This window comes from Oryx dammah, unplaced genomic scaffold (assembly GCF_014754425.2).
Source record: "Oryx dammah isolate SB20612 unplaced genomic scaffold, SCBI_Odam_1.1 HiC_scaffold_10, whole genome shotgun sequence".
Lineage (NCBI taxonomy): Eukaryota > Metazoa > Chordata > Mammalia > Artiodactyla > Bovidae > Oryx > Oryx dammah.
Window position 1 is genome coordinate 43874222 of NW_024070194.1, and position 19622 is coordinate 43893843.

At 41.3% G+C, this 19622-nt stretch overlaps 1 protein-coding gene and 1 long non-coding RNA gene across 2 annotated transcripts; one reads left to right on the forward strand and one right to left on the reverse strand.

Annotated features, from left to right (window-relative positions):
* Positions 1 to 341: 341 nt before the first annotated feature.
* Positions 342 to 18032, reverse strand: NAA20 (N-alpha-acetyltransferase 20, NatB catalytic subunit). The gene is made up of 6 exons (XM_040247970.1): positions 17893 to 18032; positions 12535 to 12559; positions 5564 to 5654; positions 4810 to 4945; positions 1345 to 1490; positions 342 to 857 (listed from the first exon to the last, which is right to left on the reverse strand). The coding sequence occupies exons 1-6, from the start codon at positions 17943 to 17945 to the stop codon at positions 772 to 774; spliced, it is 537 nt and encodes a 178-aa protein (XP_040103904.1). The 5' UTR covers positions 17946 to 18032; the 3' UTR covers positions 342 to 771.
* On the forward strand, positions 790 to 4994 carry LOC120868963. Its single transcript, XR_005722360.1, has 2 exons — positions 790 to 879; positions 4615 to 4994. It is a non-coding gene; the product is annotated as an uncharacterized LOC120868963 (long non-coding RNA).
* Positions 18033 to 19622: the final 1590 nt, after the last annotated feature.

The following is a 19622-nucleotide window of genomic DNA, read 5'->3' on the forward strand; positions in this document are numbered from 1 at the left end:
GATCTAATCATTTGGCCTTTAAAAAAAAAAAAAAAAAAGAGGTTCTGTTCTCCTTTTATCATATCATCTTTTTGTATTCTGAAAGGCAGGAATACAGTATTGTGAAACTAGACAGAGAGGAAAGACCTGAGACCAGCAGTGAGGAAACAAGTATCTGGGAAGAACTTAGTCTGCAATAAGCAGGGAGCTTAAGTGTGCTGGGCAGGGGCTGTTCACGTAAGCTTTTAAACAATGCTTTGTATGTAAATGAAAAATGTGACAAACAAACCCTAAGTGATGACCTTTCTCAATCCTGCTAACTCTGGGTTTACAAATGACCATCAAACTTCCAGAAAACATTCAGAGTCAACAGTGCATTTTATTATACATCTTAGATTTATACATTTCATATATGCTTTTAAAGCTTAAGTTCAATACAAAATAAAAACTGTATATGCAGCAGTGGTTCTCAGGCACAGAATTTAGGGGGAGACTGGAGCAATCATTTTCCCTAGCACACCGTGAATAGTGTGTTATGCGCCACAACAGTGGAATGTTTCCTTCTCGCCTAGCTGCCTTTTTTGGTTGGATTTTATTAGTGAACAGCTTTAGAAGGTATGATATTGCTAACAGGAAACAAGGCTTAAAATTTGATAACCTATATTTTCTTGAAGTCTTTAAGAGCTAAACGATCCCCTTTTCTCCTAATAGATCTCCAAGGTCACCTAATGAAAATAATATTGTCCATAATTCTATTTGGAGCATCATCAGCCTAAGAACCACTGCTCATGGTTATTCAATGTCTTCTGGCCTCACAGGATGAGGTAATGGTATGATGGACTTCTTCTCAGTGTCCCTGGATAGAGCTTTCCTCATATCTGTTAAGAAGCAAAGTTTAATGTAAGTACACAAATGTCAGAGTATGATTTTATATCAGATTTAAAGTATACAGGTGTTTTAAAAAACACTAAAACCATAAGCGGTTTTGTCCCCTACTCCCCCACTTTTATCAGATTCTAAGAGAAATGTATTTATAAGTGAGATTCCTTAAGTGAGACTCCCAAGCAGGAGTACACAAAACAGTAACCGAACCCTAGCTGGGATTCAGCTCTTCCTACAAATGTTCTTTGACAAAGTCTTAGTAACATGTCTGTAACAGCAAAACAATTGATGGTAATTAACCATTGGTTAGTTAATATAAGTTAGTTAGTGGTAGGTTCATGAAGGTAGCTTACAGGAGATTTAAATACTATAGCTCAAATTTAAATATGATTTTTTAAGTGTACTGAAAGAGCCGAGTATTTTGGTCTATAGGATGCGTGTAAACGTCCCTTCCTCCAGGATGCTGCCCCAGCGGGGACTCACCGTAAGCGTCCTCGTCAGGCTCCCCATTGCTCGCTGAATAGTACTCTATGACTGTCCTGTACACGCTGTAGCCCAGCTGCTTGTACATGTTGACAGCAACTTGGTTAGACACTCTTACAAAGAGATCAACAAAAAATCCACCCTTTCTGTAATAAAAAAAAAATCAGAATGGGAGAAGTCCTAGAAAACAGTACTGGCTTGAGTAGTTCCTCTCTTCATTTACATAGGCCATCTTTACTGTCTCGGGATAAAGCTGTACTAACTTCAGAGAGGTCTTGCACAGTTTTTGTTAGATTTTCTCCTAAAGGCTTAGTGGGCTGATGCCAATGCAGATCTCATCCGCTTCGAAATGTTACTGTTTGTATAGAAACGCAGCTGAATTTAGACTCACTTTATATCCAACAAACTAGATTCTTACAGATTTTTTATGTGTACACTCTTTATCTGCCCAAATAACAGTTACGTTTCCTCTCAGTCCTCATACCTTTTTTTAAATTGCTTCACTGTACAATCAAGGATTTCCGATAATTACTAAGAGAAGCTGGCTTTAGGCATCCTGTCCTGGAAAGCATTCCATGCATCACCTCTAATATTTACTAAAGGTTTTCAGTAAATACTTTCTGCAGGTTAAAGTTTTCCCTTTCTGTAGGCTAGATTGCTTAATCAAGAGTGAATACTGTATTTTATCAAAGCATTTTCTACATTTACTGAGACAAAAAAAAATGTTCTTCAGTCTATTAATTGCTAGAATACATCCTTAGGTCCGTTTGCTAAGTTTTTCTAGGACTTCTGCATCTTTAATGAGATGTTCTTTCTCATATCGCTTGTCAGGTTTTTGTTAAGATTACCTTAGCCTTAAAAAATAAGTTCTCTTTTTGTGTGTAAGATTGAAATTTTAATCCTTTTTTTTTTTTTTTTTTACAATTCTGAAGGGACGAATCTTTTTTTTTTTTTTTACAATTTTGAAGGGACAACCCTTAAATATTTAGAAATGTATTTTAATGTTTTGCCTATGTTGTCTTCAAGAAGTTTATGGAGTATGGTGACATTTATACAATGAAAACATGAAACCCACTAAACTGTATTTTAAAAAGATGAACGTTACATAATACATCAATTATAATGTGCAACAGAGACCTCAGGTCGTCTTGTGAACCCTTTCTGGTGGCCCAGAAAGAGTTCATTGACCCCTGTTTTATACAATTAAATCAATTTCTGATTGTTCTAATTAGGAATAGGCCTGTTCATACCTCTAATTATGATGATCTATTTCTTCCTATAGTTTAGTCAGTTGCTGCATTTTTAAGTTTGTCACTGGGTATGTAACATTTGATTGATTCTTACCAATATGCAGTGACCGTTTTTTATTCTAGTAATAACTATAATGTGACTTAATTACACCCTTAATTGCTTTTCAGTTTTTATTTGCTTTAGAATTTGCAAAATTTAAAAAGTGAAGTGAGCGTAAATCACTCAGTTGTGTCCGACTCTTTGCGACACCATGGACTATACAGTCCATGGAATTCTCCAGGCGATCTATCCAACCCAGGGATCAAACCTAGGTCTCCCGCATTGCAGGCAGATTCTTTACCAGCTGAGCCACCAGGGAAGCTCAATTTAGAAAATTTCTTTTAGTCTTTCTGTATCTTTACATGTATTTCCTGTAAATAGAGTACAGCTCTGACAGTATCATTTTTTTAATCTTACTGTACTAAGAACACTAAACATGAGGTTCACCCTACTGGTAAATTGTAAATGTAATGACTTCCCATGGCCCCTCCCCCCACCCCTTTACCACCATTCCACTCATGAATCTAACTGCCTTAGGTCTCTGAGTGCTATCATGTAGTATTTGTCTTTCTGTGACTGGCCTATTTCACTTGGCATAATATCTTTGTCTTTAAACTGGAGTTATTAGTTCCTTAACATTCACTGTTGTACTTAAATAATTATATTGGGATTCATGACTACCAGCTCATTTCATGCTTTTTGTTTTGCCACTTTAGTTTTTCTTTTGATTTTTATTAGTCACATTTTTCCTTTGGAAATATAGTTTATATTTTTAGTGTACATTAATATGTACATGTATATATGTATGTGTGTTCATATAGGTACACACACACTCCTGTACAAATACAAGTCACTTAAATCTTAGTAACTACTGTAATGAAGGTTTAGGAACTGGAAGGGGAAGGAGAGTAGTAGTTTTCTACTCTAAAAGATAGTCTGTCCTATAAATTTTATGTGTAAGGTCATGGCTATTAGAACACATGTCCGAACTCCCTGTCCACTATAATAATAATGTCATAACTTTTTCAACAAGATGTGCATGCCATTAATTCTTGTGTGTAAACTACAATCTTCTCCTCTTCCCTGTTCAGTCTAGGAGAAACGGATTCTGCAGAACCACCTGCATTCTTGTATTGATTTTCATGTGGTCCTGGGGCTTTTTAATGACAGGAATTCTAAAATTCTTAAGGACTAGACTTCTTTTACAGCTTAAACAAGAATGAGCTCACATTCCCTCTTGCCCTTGACTTGCCTCAAGTCGCCTCACAAGAATGAGCTCACATTCCCTCTTGCCCTTGACTTGCCTCAAGTCGACTTTTGAGGCCATGGTTACTTCTGTAAAATGCACCACTTTAGTGGATTTAATAAAAGTAACACATAACAAGTGTCTGATATATGAAACAGGTCTTTAAAAAAAAGCCACAATGTTGGCTGTTCAAACTGTGCTCCCAGGTGGTCCAAACTCATGGACGTGCTGTAGAATATTTCAAACATTTTGGGAAAACACAGGCAAACTACTGGCTTAGTATAGTTCACAAATACACATCACATATCTCTTTTGGTGACACAATGCCTTTATGAAGCCAGGGTTTTAGCAATTCCAGTCATTATAAAGCCCCAGGACCACATGAAAATCAATGTGAAACAAGAGTGCAGGTGGTTCTGCAGAATCAGATTCCAATGTTTGAGAAGCCATGTGATGCCCAGCAGGCGCATCTCATTAGGAGTTAACCACAGTGACTAATAATGAAATGAAAATATTTCTTTCAGTTTTACTGCTTAAAACTCTAAAACTTTTCTTTAGCCTAGGACACTATGAAAAAAGTCACTGAGATGCAAAGGGCAGTGTTAACAAAGAATTGGGGAATATCTGCCAGTGGCAAAAATAGTAACAGAGCTTGAGGGCTGGATTCTGATTCCACCAATTACCCAGCTCCAGAGTCTACAGAATGTTATTCACTCCACTTTAATCTTCCTCAGTGGCAAAACAGGGACAATAATACCACTATGAATATCTGACAGAACTGTTGAAAGGACTTTTAGAGGCTGAACATGAAATTCCTATGAAACTGCATCATGACAACATTCAACCTGAAGGAAACAACTGATAAACATTCACCAAGAGAAAAACCAAATGGTTAAAGTTCAAGAATTATTTGAAAAACAGGCTCCTACCTTTCTGAAATTTCCTCTAATAACTCCATAAGTTTAGCAGCCAAACCAAGGCGCCGAAACTCCGGGGCAACAGAGAGAGCTGTGACATGCCCATGCCATTCTTCCCTTGCCACTGAGCCTTCTGCTTTGCCCATGACTGCCAATGAAAGACCATATCCAGTAACTAAACATGGCAACTCACACACGGAGAAATACTGTGTGGTGCACTTTTATCATAAAGGAAACGACCAAGCTCTGATTTTTAAGTAACACTTAAAGCTGAGGTCCCCAACCTCTGGGGACCTGATGATCTGAGGTGAAGCTGACATAATAACACAATAAATGTAATGTGCTTGAATTGTCCAAAAACTGTCCTCCCCCCACCAAAAAATTGATCTTCCATGAAACCAGTCCCTAATGCCAAAAAGTTTGGGGACTGCTGCTTAAAAGCCATCTAGCTAATTATTAGTAGTACTCTTACTTGATATGTATTTTTTAAACGACCTACATTTTGTGTGGGTATGTATGTATGTATACACAATAGACAATCCACAGCTCAAACTTGTGCCGGTAACATGACCAGTTCTGTTTGGGCCACTGCTCTATCCCCTGGGCCTAGCACAGTACCTAAGACAGAGGGATCAGTAAGCTGTCAAAAGAGTTGAAAATAAAATTACAGGCATCATGATTTCCAGTTCTGTGATCAGTCTAAGAGTTAAAAACTAATTTTATCTTAACTGCTTACCCAGAAAAGTACTAGTAGTGTTATACTTACTATAACCCATTAACTCGCCTCCAGGGGCCTCTGCAACGATGAAGTACTCTGGCCAGTGGGCAAGGTACTGTAGGTAAAAAGGAATCCCATACTAGAGACTCATTAAGGAGGATGCAAAGTAAGGACAGTCAGAGTTCTTCACAAAACATGTTTTGAAGTTTCCTTTAAAAAGCATATTGTTCCTTTATCCCTAGCCGTATGTATGATTTCTACAGTCAATTCATTACATGAAATGTTTAGGTTAGCACTGAGTTTTAAGAAAACTGCCTGAATGTGTAACCTCAGATGTGAATGGAGACATACCATCCAAGAATGGAGAACCAGGACCCCCAAGCTCTACAGCCTGTCTCCCCGCTGCACCCAGGACCCCCAAGTTCCACAGCCTGTCTCCCTGCTGCTCAAACTATGCCTAGACGCCCCTCCCCCGCACAGCACTTCCCCATCCCTGGTGCTGGGCACACAGTGCAACCTCAGGATGTTTACTTCTCCCTTTCTGTACTAGGAAATGAGTGACGAGTGCCTTCAGGAGCTTCAGGCACGGGACAGTGAAAATAACTAATTTACTTCCAAAGGCTACGTAACAAACCCAGTTTGTCCAGTCCACTGATTCAAATTCTGCATTTCTAGTAATGCCCAAAATAAAAACCTGATGTTAAAGTGAATGCCTGAGTACTTTGCTCATTACTTAGCTCTTCAGCTCTGCTGTCCTGCTGAGTTGTACTCATTTCTATACTTCTCAGTATTAACTTAGGAGAAGGCAATGGCACCCCACTCCAGTACTCTTGCCTGGAAAATCCCATGGACGGAGGAGCCTGGTGGGCTGCAGTCCATGGGGTCGCAGAGTCGGACACGACTGAGCGATTTCACTTTCCCTTTTCACTTTCACGCATTAGAGAAGGAAATGGCGACCCACTCCAGTGTTCTTGACTGGAGAATCCCAGGGACAGGGGAGCCTGGTGGGCTGCCGTCTATGGGGTCACACAGAGTCAGACACGACTGAAGTGACTTAGCTTCAGACATCAAACTACAAGAGAACAAAAAAGGAAGGTAAGAAAATACCTACAAAAACAAACCCAAAACAAGAAAATGGCAGGAAGAATGTGTGTCAATAATTACCTTAAATGTAAATGGATTAAATGCTCAAAAGACACAGACTTGCTGAATGGATACAAAACAAGACCCATATATATGCTGTCTCCAAGAGACCCACTTCCAATCTAGGGACACACACAGACTGAAAGTGAAGGGACAGAAAAAGGTATTACATGCAAATGAAAAATCGAAGGAAAGCTAGAGTAGCAATACTCATATCAGATAAAATGGACTTTAAAGACTGTTACAAGAGACGTAATGATCAAGAGATCAATCCAAAAAGACGTATACATGCACCCAACATAGGAGCACCTCACTATATCCCGCAAATGATAACAGAGAAAGAGAAATCAACAACACAATGATTGTGGGTGACCTTAACAAGCCACTTTCATCAATGGACAGAGACAAAACCAATGAGGAAACACAGGCCTGAAATGACACATTACACCAGATGGATTTAACTGATATTTATAGAACATTCCATCCCAAAGCAGAATACACTTTCTTCTCAAGTGCACATGGAACATTCTCCAGGATAGATCACATACTGGGCCACAAATTAAACCTTGGTAAATTTAAGAAAGTTGGAATCAAGCGTCTTTTCTGACCACAACACTGTGAGATAATAAATCAAATACAGAAAAAATAAAAAATACATGGAGGCTGAAAAATATTGACTAAACAACCAATGGATCACTAAAGAAATCAAAGAGGAAATCAAATACCTAGAGACAAATGACTCTAAGAACACGACAGGCCAAAACCTATGCTGCTGCTGCTGCCAAGTTGGCACTTCAGTCGTGTCCGACTCTCAGCGACCCCATGGACGGCAGCCCACCAGGCTCCTCTGTCCCTGAGATTCTCCAGGCAAGAACACTGGAGTAGGTTGCCATTTCCTTCTCCAATGCGTGAAAGTGAAGTCGCTTAGCTGTGTCCGACTCTCAGCGACCCCATGGACAGCAGCCCACCAGGCTCCTCTCTTCCTGAGATTCTCCAGGCAAGAGTACTGCAGTGGGGTGCCACTGCCTTCTCTGCCAAAACCTATGGAATGTATCAAAAGAGAAGTTTATAGCAATATAGTCTTACCTCAGAAAACAAGTCTCACGTAAACAATCTAAACAAGTAAAGCAACTAGAAAAACAAAACCTCAAAATTAGTAGAAGGAAAGAAATCATAAAGATCAATGAAACTAAAAGCTAGTTATTTGAAACAATAAAACAGATAAACCTTTAGCCCAAACTCATCAAGAAAAAAGAAAGCTCAAATAAATTAGAAATGAAAAAGAAGTTACAACTGACACCAAAGAAATACAAAGGACCATAAAAAACTACTACAAACAACTATATGCTAATAAAATAGACAAATTCTTAGATACAGTCTTCCAACACTGAAGAAATTGAAAATATGAACAGACCAATCATAAGTACTTAAATTGAAACAGTGATTTAAAAACGTCCAACAAACAAAAATCCAGGACCAAATGCTTCACAGGTGAATTCTAACAAACATCTAAAGAAGAGTTAACACCTATCCATCTGAAACTTTCCCAAAGATTGCAGAAAAAGGAATACTTCCAAACTTATTCTATGAGACCACTATCACCCTGGTATCAAAATCAAAGATATGACAAAAAAATAATTATAGGCCAGCATCACTGATGAACACAGATACAAAAATCCTCAACAAAATATGAGTAAACCAAACCCAACAATACATTAAAAGGATCATACACCATGATCAAGTGGATTTATCCCAGGGATGCAAAGATTCTTTAATAGCTTCAAATCAATCAGTGATATAGCACATTAACTGAAGAAAAACCATAGGATATCTCAATAGAAGCAGAAAAAGCTTTTTACGAAATCTGATACCAATTTATGATAAAAACTGTCCAGAACGTTGGCATAGAGGGACCTTAACCTAAACCTAATAAATGCCATATAGGATAAACCCACAGCTAACATTCTCAATGGTGAAAAGCCAAAAGCATTCCCTCTGATATCAGGAACAAGGCAAGAATGTCCACTATCACCACTTTTGTGTGACATAGTTTTGGAAGTCCTAGCCACAGCAGAGAAGAAAAAGAAAGAAAAGGAATCCAAACTGAAAAACAAGTAAAACTGTCACTACAGTTGACAAGATACTACACACAGAAAATCCTGAAGATGCTACCAGAAAACAACTAGAGACTGTCAGTGATTCAGGTTCAAACTGCAGGATACAAAATACACAGCAATCTCTTACATTCCATACCCTAATGATGAAAGATCAAAAAGAGAAATTCAGGAAACAATACCATTTACCATTCACAACAGAAAGAAAAAAAAATTACCTGGGTATAAGCCTACATAGGGGACAAAAGACCTGGACTCTGAAAACTGTAAGATGCTCATGAAAGAAATCAATGACAGACAGATGGAAAGATACACCAAGCTCTTGGATTGGAAGAATCAATATTGTCAAAATGACTATACTACCCAAGGCAATCAGGTTCAACTGCAACCCCTATCAAATTAGCAATGGCATTTTTCACAGAAGATTTTTAATCTGTATGTAAACACAAAAGACCTCAAAGACCCAAAGCAATCCTAAGAACAATAAACAGACCTGGAGGAATCAGGCCCCCTGACTTCAGACTATACTACAAAGCTGCAGTCATCAAAACAGCATGGTACTGGCACACACACACACAAAAAAAACCACCATGGAGAAAAGACAGTTTCTTCAGGAAGTGGTGCTGGGGAAACTGGACAGCTACATGTAAAAGAATGAAATCAGAACATTCTCTAACACTATACACAAAAATAAAATGGATCAAAGACCTAAATGTAAGATAAGATACTATAAACTCTTAGAAGAAAACACAGGTAAAATGTTTTTTTTTACATAATCATGTCAGTATCCTTTAGAGTAATCAAAATAAATGGGACCTAATTAAACTTAAAAGCTTTTGCACAGCAAAGGAAACCATAAAAAAAAAATGAAAAGAATCCACAGAATGGGGGGAAAATATCTGCAAATGAAGTGGCTGAGGTGGTTAATTTCTAAAATATACAAACAGCTCATGCAACTTTGTATCAAAGACACAGCCCAACCAAAAAATGGGCAGATAGAATTTCTCCAAAGAAGGTATACAGATGGCTAAAAAGCACATGAAAAGATGCTCAATATCCCTAATTATCAGACAAAAGCAAATCAAAACTACAATGAGGTATCACCTCACAGTGGTCAGAATGGCCATCTTCAAAAAGTATACAACAACAAAATGCTGGAGAGGGTGTGGAGAAAAGGGACCCTTCCTAGAGAACATAAACTGGTAGGGAAAACAGAACAGAGGTTCCTTAAAAAAACTAAAAATAGAACTACCGTATGATCAAGCAGTCCTACTCCTCTGTATGTATCAGGAGAAAACTGTAACTCCAGAAGATACATGCATGCATCCCAATGTTCACTGCAGCACTGTTTATAATAGCCAAGATATGGAAGCAACCTAAATGTCCATTGACAGATGAATGGATAAAGATGTGGTAAACACATACAATGGAATATTACCCAGCCATAAAAAAAAATGAAATAATGCCATTTGCGCAACCTGGATGGACCCAGAGACTATCATACTAAGTGAAATAAGATAAAGACAAGTATCATATGCTGTCACTTTTATGTGGAATCTAATTTAAAAACTGATACACAGAAACTTATGAAGCAGACTTACAGATATCAAAAACAAACTTATGGTTACCAGAGGGAAAACATGGGGTGAGAGAATAAATCAGGAGTCAGGGATTAACATACACACTACTATATATAAAAGTGTGTGTGTGTAAATAACCACTAGGGACCTACTGTATAGCACATGGACTTCAACTCAATATTCTGTGATAACCTGTATGGGAGAAGAATCTGATAAAAGAATGGTTTTACATATATAACTAATCACTCTGCTGTCCACCTAAAACTAACACAATATTGTATATCAATTATACTCGCATTTTTTAAGAGGTCACAAAACAAAGAGGGATTGTTATTAATATATATTACAGATACTCACTGTCAGTTTTAGATATTTAAAAAACCTGCTTCCATTCTACTATGATGTTCTTTAAGTAAATATACATGTTTTAAATACTCAATTATTTTCTTGTGCTGAACTGACCTAAAGGTTCAGAAAATTGTAACAATTTTTTGACTTCAAAGTCTTAATAAAGTTTTTACTACAAAAAAAAAGTACACACACCCACATATTCTTGATTTCTACTGCCGGTGTACACATGCTACTGATTTTTTAAAACTTGATCTTGGTTCTAACATTGGTGAATGTTCTTAAGTTGTTCTTTTTTCTAGACTGATGATCGTACTATCAATTGTAAATGATGATAGCTTTATTTCTACCTTTCTCATCCTTATACTTCTTCCTTCCTTCTGGAAGTTTGGTCAGTTCCTCTAGAACTATGTTAAAGGTAGTAGTGACAGTAGGCATTCTTTATCTTATGCCCAATCCTGAAGGGAATGTATCTTATTTTCTCACTCAAGTATATAATGCTTGCTGAAAGTTTTAAAATATAAAACCTTTACCAAATTAGTAAAAGTCCTTCTAGTTCTAGCTTGTTATACATTCTTACCATAAAAAAGCACTACACTGTAAGTCAGCTATATTTCAACTAAAAAAAAAAAAGAACTGTGAAAGTCAAGGACTAGAGCACAGTGTGTAAATTATACCCCAGAAACGTGTTATTTACAAAAACAGGCCCATGCATATTAGCGTGCCCACCCCTGACATAAATGCCTCTATTGTTATTTTCAGGTTCCAGGAAACAGAATTACCAGGTATTCTGTAAAGTGCCTTCAAAAGACTAGCTTTTGAACATTCTCATAAACTGCTGTGTCGCTAGCAGTTTATGAGAATACTCCCCTCACCTCACCTCCATCAGCCTTGAGCTTCATCACTGCTTGAAATCCTTGATAGTTGGATAGATAAAACATGGTACATCATTTTGGTTTTAATTATCATGTCTTTTAATTGGTGAGACTGAACTCTTGAAATTTTCATAGCCTCCTATATGCCCTCTTGGTTAAATGATCAATTAACACTACCCTCTGACCCCACAGTGGACATAGCACATAACCCAGAAATCCAACTCTGTGTTTCAAGCTGTTGAGAATGTAAGAGTTATCTATTCAGGTCAGAAGACCCTAACTTCACACATCCTTGCCCATGTTTCTATTGGGTACCATGACAGATACTGCTAATTGTTACCTAAAATCATTTTTTCCCCCCTTTAGCAACCAGCCTGAATGTAAACCCCGGCTCATCCCAGACTGTTCTAGATAGGTGTATCTCGAGGCAGGTGCTGGTCTACAGGGCAGAGGGCTGCGTCACACCTCCCAGTGGTCCCCTTGGCTTCCCCTCTGCTGATCGACGCTCCTGCCAGGAATGCGGATGCGATGCCATAGACTCTGGAAGCCAGGGTCCCCCTGATGACAGAGTGGTCCCAGGGCAAAGCCTGGTGTCTAGGACATCATGGAATCGCCCAGCACTGATCATCCTCTTGAGGCTTTGTTCTTATCAGACAAAAACAGCCCCTCCTGCTGAAGTCACAGCTTTCTGCTGCTCACAGCTATGCTTACTACTGAGGGGCAGGGAGGGCAGGGGATTGTACTGTTCTTGATATATGAGGTCATTATATTAGCAGCTTGTCAGCACATGTAAGATAACTCTTGTTCCCAGTTTTTAGTTTTTTTATTTTAATTGCCTTCAATGTTGTTTATGATGTTTCCTGATCTCCAAGTCTTAAACATTTTCAGTATTCAAGTCTATTTTTTTTTCTTTTCTCTATTTTCCTTACTCTTTATTTAAACTTTTTAAAAAAGGATACAGTTTCTGTAAGTGGATCCAAGTTACTAAAAGAAACAAAAGAAATGTCAACAGTAAGCAGTGTTTACAAAATCAGTTTAAATAGGCCAATTACAGCTAAAAATAACATGCACAGGGAAAACAGAACATGTTAAATTCACAACTTTAAAACCAACTTTTCAACTAAGAAAGATGGTTTAACCTACCGAATGACTGTATTAAGCCATCATTACAGTCACTATAAAGACACCCAGACATTTTCATTTAACTGCTTCTTTACAAATTACTTTACAGTTAATACATCATCAAAACATTCCATCTTCTTTTTTTTTTGGCCACGCCTCACCGTGGCTTGTAGAATGTTAGTTCTGCAACCCAGGATTGAACCCATGCACTGAGGGCACTACATCAACCACTGGATCACCAGGGAATTCCCTACAAGTTTCCATTCCCTAACAGTAAACTGTAAGTGGAACTGGTGACCGACCTGGGGTGTCAGTCACAGACAGGGCTCCCCCAGCCTTGCAGCATGTGCCAAGGGCCGTCCCTGCCTTATCCCACCCTCTCAGTGTGGGCTCTCTCACTCCGGGGGCTTCTGCTCCCCACTACCCCCATTCTCATACTTTTAATTTTGCTCTCAGAGGAATACTCCTTACCTGGCTCTGGAGCTGCTGAGCAGCTGCCTCACCGGCGTGTCTGACCACAACACTCCCAAATCAGCATTTCCACACCTGCCTCCCTCCACAGAGAGCTCTGCCCCTCACTTTCCTATTCAGTCAGTGGAAGCACAATCCTGGCGGACCCCAGAAGAGCACCCTCAACTCCTCTCACACATGCAGTTAAGCTCATCCTCAGGACCTTTAGCAATAGCAAAAGTCAACAGCACATTTCTGGAGAACAGCAAATCTTAGCACCCCTTTCCCCTTTACATTCAAAAATTACTGAAGACCCCAAGACTTAAATTTATTGATATTTAAAAGTGTAAGATATTTGTTCATTTTTTAAAAATCAGTTAAATATTAATGTGAATGACTTTTTTAAACCAAAAGTCACTATTTTCAAAAACAAAAGAAAATTTAGTGACAAGAATGTCATTATTTGAACCATTTTACGTATCTTTTTAATGTCTGGCTTAATAGAAAACAGCTGATTTGTCATTTCTGTGTCTGCTATGCTCTCTGTTAGATGATCACACATCTGGAAGCCTCCACTTGTGCACTAGTGAGAGAATGAGAGTTTAAAAAGGCAATAAAAAATAAAAAACCGGACTTCCCTGGTGGTCCAGTGGTTAAGACTCTGTGGTGATAATGCAGGGGGCCAGGGTTCAATCCCTGGTTGGGGAATTAAGATCCCGCATGCTGTGTGGCATGGCCAAAAGGTTTTAAAAAAACAAAAAACCTTAGTTTTATCATGAAAATGGCTCTGACTCTGCAGATCCCCCAAGCAATCTTGAGGCGTCCCTGCCCACACCTAGAGAATCACTGCTCTAATCGAGTATAGGACTCACTCTCAGCCCTTCTCAAGACTACTTTATACTCTCTCCTGTCTCCTCAATGCTCCCTCTTCCAGCTCAGCTGCTTCCAATTTCAGGAAGAAAACACAACTGTAGTAAGAAGCTTCACCAAGGCTCCAGAATCCACCCCACCTGCTCTCTACCTGCTGCCTTGGGCCCAGGCCTGGAGTGCAGGTGAGCAGGTCCCACCACCTCTCAGGACCCAGCAGCCTGCTCCCCTGAAAGAAATGGACAGACATGCTGCACACTAGGCCACAGGAACACGTAACACAGTCCACAGCTCCGTCCCCCTGACCTGCTGTCCTCGCTCAGCCTCTAGACCCAGCAGCAGGGTCTCCTCCTGCTTCACTGGGCCACTGTCTCTCCTTCACCACGTGATGCCCTGGGAGCCATCCTGGAGCCTTTTTTCCTGTCCGCACTCATCAATGAAGTCACCGAGCCACCTGGGTTTAACACCATCCATGCAGTGTTGGAGAAGGAAATGGCAACCCACTCCAGTATTCTTGTCTGGAAAATTCCACGGACTGATGAACCTGGTAGGCTACAGTCCATGGGGTCACAAAGAGTCGGACACTCTTCACATGCAGTGTTGACCCCCAAGTTTCTATTTTTAGCCCAGACCTAAACTTGAAACTCCCATGTCCAGATGTCTGGCTGACCTCTCTACCTGGGGGTCTGAGCACCCTCTGCAGAGGTGCCCTTCCAGCGCTGGCCTCTCCAAGGTCAAGCCCTCTGACTCCGACCTGGTGTTCTCACACTCCCACTTGCTGCTTGGGCCACACTGGCAGCTGCCTCCACCTCCCCCACTTCGTGTCTAAAACAGGAACCAGTACCCATACTACTCTGCCCATACTACCCATGCCCCCAAAGCCTACACACACCCCCTAACTCCATCTTCCTGCAGTGACACCTTCCCTGAAACACCTCACCCAAAGCTGAATCCACATGTACTTCCTATTTCCCTTTCCTGCTCTCATTTTTCCTTGTTTACTGAACACAGTTCTATCTTTCTTTCCCCTCTAGAATGCAAATTCTGGGAATTCCCTGGCAGTCCAATGCAATGGTTATGTACAACTACAGCAACTTCCATTTTCAATGACTTTGGTTTTCACTGCTGAGGGTCTGAGTTCAACCCCTGGACTTGGGGAACCAAGAACCGACAAGCTGTGTGGTGTGGCCAATTTAAACAAATAAATTGTAAATTCCATAAAGATAACATTTTTTGTCTTGTTCACTACTGTCTCTTCAGTACTGGCAGGCATAAAATATTTTTCCAAGTATAAAATATTTGCTGTTAATGCAATGTTTCCACATCTGTTGCTTCTTTCAGTTACTACTGCAACACCCTACCCCAGTGATTCTCCATGTTCTGGACAGAAGCGCCCTAATCAAGGTGAGAAACAGAAGGAAGTGAGGAGGGAGAGGAGTCCCCCACTGCATAGACTGAAGAGGCCTTAACAAGTTAGATAACTCCGAATTCAAATTGTTGTTTAGTTACTAAAGTGAAAGTGAAGTTGCTCAGTCGAGTCTGACTGTTTGCAACCCCATGGACTGTAGTCTATCAGGCTCCTCCATTCATGGCATTTTCCAGGCAACAGTACTGGAGAGGGTTGCCATTTCCTTCTCTGGAGATATTCCCAGCCCAAGGATCAAACCCAGGTCTCTCGAATTGCAGGCAGATGCTTTACCGTCTGAGCTACCAGGGAAATTAACACATTTGAAATAAGGGGGCCTAAATTTCCTACATGAGAAGTGGGACAGTAACCATGGAAACCAGTCCTCCATCCCTCCCTCCCCATCCTACAAACAAAAATGTCGGCAGTAGTTGATCCCCAGGATAAAACCAAAATGTAAAGAAAAGGACTAGAACCTCTGGTGAGCGAGTGAGTGAAAGTCGCTCGGTCGAGTCCGACTTTTTGCTAAGTTCAGTCGCTAAGGCGTGTTCAACTCTTTGTGACCCCCATGGACTGTAACCCACCAGTCTCCTCTATCCATGGGATTCTCCAGGCAAGAGTACTGGAGCGGCTGCCGTTTCCTTCTCCAGGGGATCTTCCCGGCCCAGGAACTGAACTGACGTCTCCTGCATTGGCAGGCGGACTTCTCACCACTGAGCCACCAGGCAAGTCCTCATAATTAATCTTTAATTAATGGTAATTTTGAATATATACCTTTTTTGTTATACAAAGGCATGGTAACTTACACAATGTGGAGATTAAACAAATATGTGTCGATTTTCTCTGCCTGTTAACAGGACAGGATGATGTTTTGTTGTACATAAATGGTCATGCTTACTTTCCTTCTGTTCTATTCATTTTCATATAAAAGCGTTGGCCCTTCCTCAGTTTTCAGTTAAAAGTGACTTTCTAGGCAGCTTTGCCTCATCCATTCTTGAAACGTCAAAGCACACTGTCACTTCCCGGGTCTGTGCTTCTGAAAGCCAAGCCTTCATCAAGTTATCATCTCTGGGCCATTGCCAAGACCTCCTAAATGGCTCACCTGCTGGGTACACCTTCTCCAGTCACCCCGAGACACACGGCCCTGCGGCGGACAGCTTAGGGGTCCTGCGCAGCGAAGAATGAAGAACCAGGAGACTAGGCCCAATCTCCTTAAGGAGTCTCCTTGCTCTGCCCACTCCCACGCAGGGCTCTTCCACCTGGGCCATTCCTCTGAGCTCTCAGCTCCTTAGCTGACTCAAAAAGTGGGAATGAGAAGGGCAACTACTTCACAGAGGTGTGAGGAGGAAAGGGGTTACTCCGATCTCCCTTGTAGCTCAGATGGTAAAGAGTTTGCCTACAATGCAAGAGAGCGGGGCTCGATCCCTGGGTTGGGAAGATCCCCGGGAGAAGGGATAGGCTACCACTCCAGTATTCTTGCCTGGAGAATCCCACGGACAGAGGAGCCCGACTGGCCACAGTCCATGGTGTCGCCAAGAGTCGGACACGACTAAGCTGCTACTACTACTATAGCTACTAAATAGTTACAACGAGACTGAACGCAGTCGCCTCAGTTACTCTGCTCCGACTGAGAGAGGCCCCCAGAAACCACCTCCACCCCCAACAATAGGGCACAAGTCCAGTCTCACGAGTTGCTCTGACCTCAGAGTTACAGAAACCGGCTCCTACAGTCACTTCCCGCCCTAGTGTCGGCCCCCCCCCAGGGCAGCGGCTTCCTCCTCTAGCACCTCCTTCCTCACCACTGTCAAGACTTACCCATCTTCTGAGACTCAGTCCCTCTGTGAACGTTTCTAGCGAACTCTTCTCAGGTTCTTTCCATCCTCCTGACACTTGAACCTGAACTACCTGGTCCTTTAAGTTTTCAAATAATTGCCTTGGGATCTTTAAAAGTGGGTCTGGGATTGGTGAGGTGGGTGGATAAGATGGGCTGAAATGTGATGAAGCCAAAGGAATGAAATGGTAAAAAAGTGGGAGTCCAGCTGGTAGCCTACAGGTGTTCACGGTAAAATGCTATCAAGCTTTTAAGCGCTCAGAAATTTTCATAATAAAACTTAGGGAAAAAAAAAGAAACCTGCAAGTCACAGAGCCTGACTTAAGTCGGACGAAGGACCGGGCACCCCGAGGACGTCCCTCCTACTGCGCGCGGATACAAGGTAACCGCGCAGCCGCCGGGCCCTGGCTGCCGCGCAGGGCGGGGGACGCCGGCAGGAAGCAGAGAGGAGCTCGGCTCGCCACCCCCCGACCCTCGCCCGGCGTCCCCCCAGGCCCCGAAAGGCGCCCGCACTGCGGTCGGGGCTGCGGGGACACGGCCACCCGGCCAAGGTCAGCGGGGCCGTCCGTCCCGCCCGCCTCCCTCCCCGCGCAGCCCCGGGGACGCGCCGGCCGCCGCCGGGCCCGAGCGTGCCTCACTCACATGTTGTTGAAGCGAAACAGGTCGTCGCATGTAAAGGCCCGGAGCGTGGTCATCGCGTCGCCGCGGCCGGGGGAACCGGTTCGCGGAACCACCGCACTCGCTCCGCCGGAAGTCGTCCGGCGCGGATGCCCTGGGGCGGGACGGGGGAGGGGGGCGGTGCAGAGAACTACTTCCGGGCCACGAGTTGCTCGGCAACGGCTGTCTCGACTTTGCGTCCTCTGGAGGCCGCACCCGGGAACGCATGTAAAGTCTGGGGTTTTCCAAGGATCTTCACTGTGAGCCCCCGAGAAGGAAAACAAGAGGCTGCCAGGGATTAGGAACCCAAGGCAGAAAAGTAGGGTTCACGATAACTTTGTGCCCCCTGGCATGTGAGGAAGGAAGCCGAGAGGGATGGGAGAACTCATGGTCCAGAGAGGCCTGTCCCAGTGATGCCAGCCGTGCATGCGACTGCAAATTTTCTAACATATTTCACAACATAAGAGAAAGGTGGAATTAAGAGCATTATTATTTTACCCAGTATATAAACAATATTGTTTCACATGTAATCAATTTTTAAAAATTCTAATAGAATGTTTTAATTTTTTCTTTTTTTATGATACTAAGCCTTAGAAATATATTTGCAGCATATTTCAACTCAGGACCTAAATTGTCATAGGCAATTTTTGTCCTATATTTAGATTTCATAAAAGGTATGATTAAAAAGTAGATTGATATACCCAAATTGTTCCAACCATGCTAAGTTTTCAAATAGCCTTTTTAAAAAGATAAAATTGTGATTCTCATACAAACATAAAATGCACACATAAAAAAACATTTTAACTCATTCATTATGAAAGAACCACTAAGATGTTGCCATAGGTTAAAAGGAGAATTTAAACCGCAGAAGGCAATCAGGAAAGCTGAAATGTGTTTATATATACATGTACAGCTGGTCTATTTACTGTATCTCCTGGCCATGTACCATGCATTTGTGTTTCTGTGGACAGGAATCCTTTTTATTACTGTCCATTTTCTGCAGCTTACAGAGTTAACCTGGATGTGTGTACTTGGCAGAAAGCCGAGTCTTTTTTTTTTTTTTGGTAATTTCCAAATGAACTGAATTAAAACTAAATAGATTACTGAGCACCAAAGAAATCAGAGTACCCAAAGATCTCCTTTACGCTTAAGACATATATTATATTACATTATATACGGGAAGATCCCCTGGAAGAGGAAATGGCAACCCACTCTATTATTCTTGCTTGGAAAATTCCGTAAACAGAGAAGCCTGGCAGGCTACGGTCCATGGGGTTGCAAAGAGTTGGACATGGCTGAAGCAACTTAGCCCACACACACATCATATATAGTAAATGTTTTCTACATCTTAATGAAAATCATTGAAAAATATTTTTTACTATAAGCTTCCATTTAGGGCACTACTGTCTCTTTGTAATGAAACATATAATCTTTGTCATGGTCTTTGTCCCTTCTGCCCTAGTCTCCTGATTATGTTGCTTGTAATATTGTTACTTTTCTGTTCTGTTATACCTATGCATTTCCCAGTTGCTTGGTTTCTTCAGTCTGTGATTGAGTGTATATCATGCTCACTGCCACTTTTTGCTACAATTTCCTCATTTCATTCTTCATTTTGATTCATTTATGGCTTGGCTGGGTTTCTTTATGGTGTTTCCTTTTCCCTCTTTGCTTTGTTTTCCAGAGGCCCCGTGGGGCTGGTCCTCTTAGACCTCCTT

What these genes read in the sequence shown, in the direction of transcription:
- NAA20 (XM_040247970.1), bottom strand. Translation starts at nt 17,945, where the DNA reads ATGACCACGCTCCGGGCCTTTACATGCGACGACCTGTTTCGCTTCAAC. An exon ending in TGGATCCACTTACAGAAACT is followed by an intron (nt 5,655 to 12,534) that starts GTATCCTTTTTT and finishes ATGAGTCTCTAG; the next exon opens with TATGGGATTCCTTTTTACCT. An exon ending in GCCTGACGAGGACGCTTACG is followed by an intron (nt 858 to 1,344) that starts GTGAGTCCCCGC and finishes GCTTCTTAACAG; the next exon opens with ATATGAGGAAAGCTCTATCC.